At 41.6% G+C, this 8,275-nt stretch overlaps 1 protein-coding gene and 2 non-coding genes across 3 annotated transcripts; 1 reads left to right on the forward strand and 2 right to left on the reverse strand.

Annotated features, from left to right (window-relative positions):
- The first annotated feature begins 2,140 nt into the window (after positions 1-2,140).
- On the forward strand, positions 2,141-3,834 carry HEBP2 (heme binding protein 2). The gene is given in 4 exon segments (XM_010175349.1): positions 2,141-2,215; positions 2,552-2,687; positions 2,897-3,062; positions 3,660-3,834. Coding segments are annotated over 4 exon segments (552 nt in total).
- A 1,398-nt stretch (positions 3,835-5,232) lies between these two features.
- Positions 5,233-5,308, reverse strand: LOC114818912 (small nucleolar RNA SNORD47). Its single transcript, XR_003766314.1, has one exon. It is a non-coding gene; the product is annotated as a small nucleolar RNA SNORD47 (small nucleolar RNA).
- A 1,220-nt stretch (positions 5,309-6,528) lies between these two features.
- LOC114818911 (small nucleolar RNA SNORD79) lies at positions 6,529-6,607 on the reverse strand. Its single transcript, XR_003766313.1, has one exon. It is a non-coding gene; the product is annotated as a small nucleolar RNA SNORD79 (small nucleolar RNA).
- Positions 6,608-8,275: the final 1,668 nt, after the last annotated feature.

Raw genomic sequence — 8,275 nt, forward strand, 5'->3', positions numbered from 1 at the left:
AAAGCCTAAGACACCTTACAGTCACATTTATATGAACAGATGGAAGTCTCAAAGCTAAGCTTTCCCATTTAAAAATTCATTAAACTGTAAATATTTGGAGGGATTCATCTCAGTTTGTTTTTTCCCCCTCAAAAAAAGCATTGTTTTAGGTAATTCAGATTTCTTACAGGCAGTCACCAACAGCACTGGCCACAAAGCTACAAAAGACAGAGCTGTGAGAGATCTAACCAGCCGTTAAGGAAAAGTGTCTGAGGGAGAGGTTGGGATTGGCAAGTAGACACAAGCCAGCTCGTACAGCAGCCACAACAGCACACATCGAAATGGAGGAACATTTACTTCTCTGCTTTCTAACATACACAGGGAGCACGTGAAGAGGAGAAAATGGGTTTTCTATCAAGTTTTAGCAAGTGAAGTGACGGCAAAACAGCAGAATCCTTGCCTTTGACATGGATAAAATAAATTACTATAGGAAGTTTCAATACAAATGCTCGTATTTACATCTAATAAAACGACTGGATTCCTGGTTTATCATTAAGCTTTGGTGATTTGGAAATACTAGTGACAAAAAGTACAACTGTCCAGCCTGGGAGTGTGCAGCAGCCCCTGGTAACCATTGATTCTGGTAAAGGCTGCCCAAGATGATGTATCTCCAGGCAGGGGACAGTGCCTCCCTGTAACCGCTGGCACCAGCCTCCTGCTACATGGTTCTCTGAATGACCTCACTCCAGGGTGACAACTGGAGGAGCTGCTACAGAAAGAGGAACACGTGAGTGCTCTGTGCACTACTTACTTTAAGGACTGTTAAGTGAAACCAGTGCCAGCAGGTTTTTTGGAGTGTTTTTTCATAAAAGCTTTTCAACCTCATAGATACCAAAGAGAAAACTCCTTGTAGCCACCTCTAAATCAGGGTATAAAAGGGGATTGACAGTATTCAACAGTAGTCTACATGTCATGAGAAAATGGAAGCAGATTAAGAAGGTAGGCAGGTAGCACAAAGCAGCTCTTGATTGTACAAAAGTAGCCATGGTACAAAACCAGCCACCACAAATGTCATGTTATAGATAGCATACCTTAAAGGCTTCACCACTGGAGGTGGGAGATGCTGTGAATTCCATCAGGGCACCTTTTATACTAAAAGCCCATGAAAAAAAGGCTTGTTCTGTGGGAGCTATACAGTTGAGGAGGTGCAGAAATGAAAAATAACCTGTTTGTTCTGTTACCCAAGAAACATGCAATTAAATTACATTCTAAGACAACACACTATGATCTAAGAATCGAGGTAACTGCTGCATTAATTACATGTCGTCTTTGCAACACGAAGCACAAAGGACATCGTCATGTAACAGAAAGCAGAGACTCTCTCAGGTGTAGGTTATGCACCATGATCTGCCTGGTATAGACAAAAACCATAAAAGCAGCCTCCTAAAACCTTGACTTTTAGCCAGATTTGATTATTTTCACTTGCTTTATTTTGGGACAGTGAGGAAGTTGAGTGTTTTAATGTTTTCAGGTTTTCCTTTCCTGTGAAGGTTACCTAGGAAAGTAGCTATGTATTCATAAATACAGAAAATCTCATCTGTCCACAGGACTCTGGGGCTAAAGGCCTTAAGAAAGGGATCAGCTATTATGAGAGGCCCAATAAAGTCAATACAGAGTACCCATCATCACCAATAGCTTTTCATCCAGGAGCAAAGTGGGTGAACTTCTCAAGTCCCTTTTACTTACACATTTCCACAAAACTGCCACTTGCAGAATCACAGCCAGGAAATGCCTTCACTTCAAGGAGCAGCAAAGGCAGCATAACATTCCCACATCAGCATAGAGGTAGCTTCTGGGTCCTGGTTCTCTGTTGGTTTCTTCAGGGCTAAAAGGTATTCCAGTCCTTGTTCAGCCACTGGGGATAAGCAGTGGAATCCAAGCCTTTCACAATTTCAGGGACAACTGCCTTTTAGAAACCATCAGTCTGAACTTTTCCAGTCACTTCTCAGCATAGCAAGTGTTACTGCAAGGTTGGAGACCAGAGGCTGAGGAAAAGCTTTGACATCAGACAGAAAATCCCAAGTGCTTTCTTCTGCCCCACATACACTGCATTGATTGGAGAGAGGCTAATGAACCATGTCTGCCTTTCAGCTCTAGCAAGATGATCAAATCCTTCAAGCAAACATTTCTGTCCCTGGATCTGCAGTCCCCTCGGTGGAGCTCAGCAGAGACAACGGTAACTGCTCAAGGCCAGGGGAACAGAGCTCTCAGCAGAGCTAAGATGGATGTGGGATTCTCAGTCTGATGGGCACAGAGGAGCTGGGAGGTGGTACTGTAGACAATGTTAACACCAAATTGCAGGAACACTTACTTAAAAGCTCTGAGGAGCTCAGCCTAAGGCAGAGCATCATGGTTTCACAAGGGAAGCATCAAATCATTTGATGGTGGGGGTGAGGCTGCCCGGTGCTATCCGTTTGCAACAATGCTTTCATGCTGATTGGAAAGAGTAGCTATTAATTTATGCCATCTGTAGTATTCATCTCACTGTTACTGTGACTTCACTACCTTTCAGGCAAAGGATTATGAAGTGCATCAGTACGAAACAGTGAAGTAGGTCAGCATGGTCATTAGGGGAGAAACCCAGAAGGAGGCGATGCGCCAGGGCTTCTGGAAACTCTTCCACTACATCCAAGGGAAGAATGAGAAAGGTACAATGTGCTGGCTGTGAACTGCAAGAGGCATAAATGGGAGATGAAGCTGATTATAAAACAGCAGATGAGCTGTGGGACACAGCAGGCTCCCTGTCCTGGTCTAACACCCTGGTGACTCCATGAGGCTCCTTTAATATCTGCTTTTAGGATGCCTGCAGCACATCCCTGCTTGGAGCTTTAAACAACTTTTTTCCCCTCTCCTCTAGAAATAAAGATCGATATGACTGTGCCAGAGACATGCCTGATAAAACCTGGCTGCACAGACTTCAAGATCTCTTTTTTTGTACCATTTGAACATCAGGACTCCCCACCACAGCCCACGGACTCAGATGTGTTTATTGAGGAGCGGAAGGCAGCATCAATCTTTGTCCGGTAAGCAGCAGCAGCACAGCTGAAGGCAGCTACTTACCTATTAACAGTCTGGGCTACTCTTTCTTATAGCTGATTTTTAACTCTGTATTTAATTGATTTTTAACTGATCAGAGCCTTGATATCTAAAGGCTCAAGTTCCATCAAACCTTCTTATGCCTGGGTGTCTAAGAACAAAGAGAAATGACCAAGCTTTGAAACACTGATTTTTTCCCACCACTCTTGAGCATTGCATTGAGGGAGTGTTGTAGAAATGCAGCCTACAGAATCCTCCTGTGCTACAGAACGTTTAAATCACTCTTCCATCCCCCTGAACTCCCACAAAACCTGCATGACAGTTCTTCATTACTGGGAAAAGTACCCCAATCTACATCAGTAAACAATTTAAATATTTTCTTTTTATTTTTTAAAGTGGTAGATGTAGTCTTACATTCCCAAACAGCTAGTTCTGTATAGTTTACCTACTAACTACAAATTGCATCAGAAGTGCTACAACACTGCATGCTTTGCAAGCCTAAATTTTCCTTCTGTGAAAAATAAAAAAAGCAGGAGCTTGAACTCTTAAAAAAAAAAAAACCTCCACCTTTTCACTTCCACCAGGTCCTTTAGTGGATTTGCCTCCCCAGAGAAATATGCTGAGGAAGCTGAAGTCTTGGCCAGAATCTTAAGAAACAGAGGCCAACCATTCCATCAAGACTTCTTCTATACTGCAGGCTACGACAGTCCCTTCAAGCTCTTCAACAGGCACAATGAAGTCTGGTATTTTAAGAAGTAATATTCAGGGGGGAAATACTAAGAGGCTACTAATCAGCTATGGATGAAAACAGGCCTTATTAATGGCTTTTGCTTTAGTGCAGAAGATATCTAACTGGCACATGGACACAGGATCATGTCTAAGTCACTTTCTCTAGGATGAAATACTATCCTGGGTAAAAAGATTTCAGCTCTTTCTAGAAGATGTCATTTAAATTCAAGTAGATTGTGCCAGCTGGAGTGGGAGGGAGATATGACAAACCTGTTCCTAGTATTGCAAGGTTCTAGGGAACATTTATAACCTGAAAGTATTCCTGCAGAACAGTTTGGATGTCTAGTTTTACTTCTTATTAGAAGTGCTACAGCAATAGCTCAAGTGTTATGGAGAATGAGTTCTTCATAGAGCTGACCTTTCCCATACTGGTATCACTCCTGAGACAACAGAAAGATGAAGGAAATTAAATGTATTTTTCAGGGAAGAAACCTACCATTAATGAGTTTTGGGAAGCAGCAATACCTTAGCAGGCCCTAGTGCCTTATAAGCAGTTAACTTTTTTATTAAAATAGTATTATCAAAAAATCTCCCATCTTTCCACTCAACTATTTTTCTCCCCTCATGAAGGCTGGACACTGTCTTGCTCCAGACTAATGCCAGTGACCAGACTACAGGTCCAGTGGAAAAGGGTTACCAGGGTCCAGGCTGTGTGCTCACTCTGTGTGCATCACCTGCAGGCCTGAACATGTAATACTACACAAGTAGTAGTTGTTAGTTTTTACCTACAATGCACTAATTACTACTCGATTATTTAGTTTTGTCCCAATCTTTGTATTGGGACAGGTCAACTTCAGTCTGCACATTAGCAATATCTGACACCTAAATTAAGACACTTGCAGGACTAGCATTTTAAAACTAGTTTAGTCCCTGCTCTAAATCAAGCATTTGAAACTTTTATGAAGTAGCCTACAGCCATTTTACACAAGCTGTTCAAATCAGAAAGCAGTTCACAACAACCAGTCGAGTTTACAAATTTTTATTGGTCCCAATCAGCATCAGGCAAACATTACCAGTGTGGTAAAAAAAGCCTTGGCTTTTTTAATGCTGTTCATGCAACTGTAACTCATTATTCTGCCATCTTCCACCTATGAAGACAGACATAAGAACCATTATAAGGCACCAAACCAGCACAAGCAGTTTGCTGGGAACAACTCAGACCTTAGATTTTCATCTCTGTTCAGAGAGAGAGTTCAAGCTAAGGTTATCATCATTTGTTCCAACAAATGAATTTCATTATTGCTACAGCTACACTCACCTTCTCAGTTCTTCACACAGTAGTTTCAAGACTGCCTCCTCACCTAAAGGAAGAAAACACAATTAACATACGCAGTGGCACAAATGCTAAAAGCTCCACAGCAGCTTTGTAACCTCAGAGAAAAGTGGAACGGAAATGGTAATATCACAGTAATTCATTTGGCAGAATCAAATTTCATCAGTGGCTACAAATATATCCCAGCAGTGTTTTTAAGCAGAATTCATCTGCTGTGTGATCTTACCCAATAAGGTTGCAGACAGTGCAGTCCTTTCCTGAGGAAGAGAGAAAGTTGTTTCAGAATAACAGCCATCACTACATGCAAGTTTAATTATCTATGAAATTCTATTCATCAAACCAATTTTACCTACAAGGAGCTTGTACTTCAGCAGGGAACTGAAAACAACTTCAATTGGCAGCACCCAAACAGCACATACAAAGCTTACAAATCCTAACTGGGCTGGAAATACAGAATTACTAACATTGGAATAATCAGGGAAAAGTACAAACCTGCTACTTGCTTTGTGATACTGTTTCTTGCCAACAAAAAGCTGTATTCAATGAGTTTTGATACCTGAATTACAAATCCCACAGAAATAATCCTGAAAACAGATCTTTAAAAGTGAGAACCAGTCTGTGTTAGGAAACTATTTTGTATAGCAATCAGCTAGAACTCGATCCTGAATTTGTGTACAGGCAACATAACCAAGATTAGCAAAAATCACTGACTAGTGACAACCACAGCATATAGGGTTGGTGTTTTGGTTTTGTTTTTCTTTTTAATTCAAGAATGCAGTGCTATAGTGTCAAAAAAAGAATAGCAAGATACATCAGGTATGAGTTATGACTGGAGTTGTTTGCTGATGTGCATTCTACTGTACTGCATGATCAACACTGTACTGGTTGAAGTGGTCTCCACGGATTCAGCTCCTTTACTATTTCCACTGTCTGAAGACACTAAGAAATAAACCCCCAGTTTTTAAGAGTCATTGAGGCCATGTCTTCTGTTCATGAAACAAGAACTCTTCAAGTTTACCACTGACTAGGGTTCAGGAATTGTCAGGGCATCTGCTCAGAAGGAACCCTTCCTTTTCAAGTCAAATTCAGAACTACACAGCAGTGCATTCTTGCTTCAAGCACATCATGTTTATTCCCACAGTAGCTGAGTAGGGAGTCAAACAGAAGACAAATCAGATCTATTATAGGACTAATTTTAGGCATTACTATCTAGGCATTCAAAATTAATACAATATCCAGTAATTATCAAACCCCATGTACTCTACACTTACCTCAGACATAAATTAGTCCCATTTCTCACACAAACTCCCCATGAGCTTCACTCTGTAATGAACAAAATTTCATTACCACTCTCTTCTTGGCAGTGCTTCAAGAGTTAGTTTGAATGCAGGTACTGTTTCAGTGCAAGAGTCCTCCTCAGTCTCTTTCAGAGAGATTCCCATTGCTTAGAATTAATCATCACAAACAGTACATGCTTAGAGAAGCTTCACGTTTTGCCACTTTTGTTTCTCCTCAGAGAAGGACCTGACCTCAGCATTTCAGACCTTACCCCCAAGCACATCTGCATTCACTTCATGTAAAAACTCTAACCATTAAGGCAAGTAATTTACCACATTACTTCAACTACTGAAGATCAGTGCTACTCCCTGCAAAAGCCCACTAATTTGAGCAGCAAAAAGTTAAAATAGCAATAAATTGTACTGGCTTTGCACTGCCAGGTTATCACACATTCTTTCTTATCAACTAGAAACTCTAGTAATCCGTAACAATTACGTATTTCAACTGGTCCATACTGTTTCTTTTCAATTACAGAAAGCAGTTAATATTTTCAAGTAGTAAAAAAATCATACAGCAACTGAGAAGCAGGCAGGTTACCTAGTAAGAAGCATCTGTCACAAAGTATCCAGCAGTTTTCCCATTCTCAAATCTAGGATACACACAAAAAATGAAATGTCAGTCCAATGCTGATGCTACTCTAGAGCCTCATTAAGACTTCTAGAAACTCCTTTGTTCATTACTTTTAAAATCATCAAATCTTATCACTGTCTTTGGCCACAAAGTATGAGATTCAGTCTTTGGTAAGTAAAGCCCACAGGCTGCTGCTAACCTGTGATCTACTGGTAGAGGGGTAAGAAAATCTTCAAGGAACCTTCTGCTTCATACTGCAGCTACACTGCAATTAGAGGCCAGCAGCTAGTAATGAGCTTCCCCATCACACAGTTCTGACCAGTCACAGGCATCTGCTGACAACTTACTTCTGCTGGTAGCACCACCAACTGCACTGCACCACTTCACAGCTCCACCACACACACCAGCCCTGGAACAAAGCAGAGTATCAGGACAGTGCAGAAGCAAGCACATGAGGATGAAATCCCATCAGGTGCCTGAAGTCAGATAGAGCTAATTGCAGACCTCCATGATTGAAGTCAAGGTAGTCACATCTCATCACACAGGCAGTTCACACTATCAGACAGCAATCTGCTTTAGGCTAAGGTTGCTGTGCAGAGGGCAGTACACAAATAGTGCCACCAGAGCCATTTCAGCAGCTCACAGGCACACAGGGAACACTTCAGCACAAACCAGCCTGTCAAGGCTGGGCTTTACCCAGCAGTTCTCCCCTTAAGCACCTTCCTGTTTTTGGCCAAGATGCACCACACCTCCCCCCAGCTTACATGCTGTTAAAATACTTCACTTCTAGGCATATTTTTTTAATATTTGCAAAGTTAAAACAAGTACTTACCTCATAATTGGAACTGGAAGCCTGCAAAGGAAGAGCTGCTATTAGATAGGGTCCAGCAGAAAGCTGAAGCATAAGCACAGTTCCAGTGAAATACTGTATCAGCGTTTAGTCAAGCTTTATCCTCATTGGGATCAGAGACCTGATTCAACATCATCTACAGTAGGCTGCAACACTCCCACCCCTTCCACAAGGCGGTGTAAAGCCATCTCCCAGCACTCACCAACCTCCCCAAGACACTGATTCAACCCCAGAGACTGCAGGAATTACAGAAAGGAGCAAACCTCAAAACTGCAGAGTTCACTGACATGAACATTGTGTCAACATCTAAGTTGGCACAAACTGGGAAAAGCACCTCAGCTACTAAATTCATAGTACTGCCACATTCACCATTCAGGCTC

Source organism: Antrostomus carolinensis, unplaced genomic scaffold (genome assembly GCF_000700745.2).
Source record: "Antrostomus carolinensis isolate BGI_N321 unplaced genomic scaffold, ASM70074v2 scaffold10889, whole genome shotgun sequence".
Taxonomy (NCBI): domain Eukaryota; kingdom Metazoa; phylum Chordata; class Aves; order Caprimulgiformes; family Caprimulgidae; genus Antrostomus; species Antrostomus carolinensis.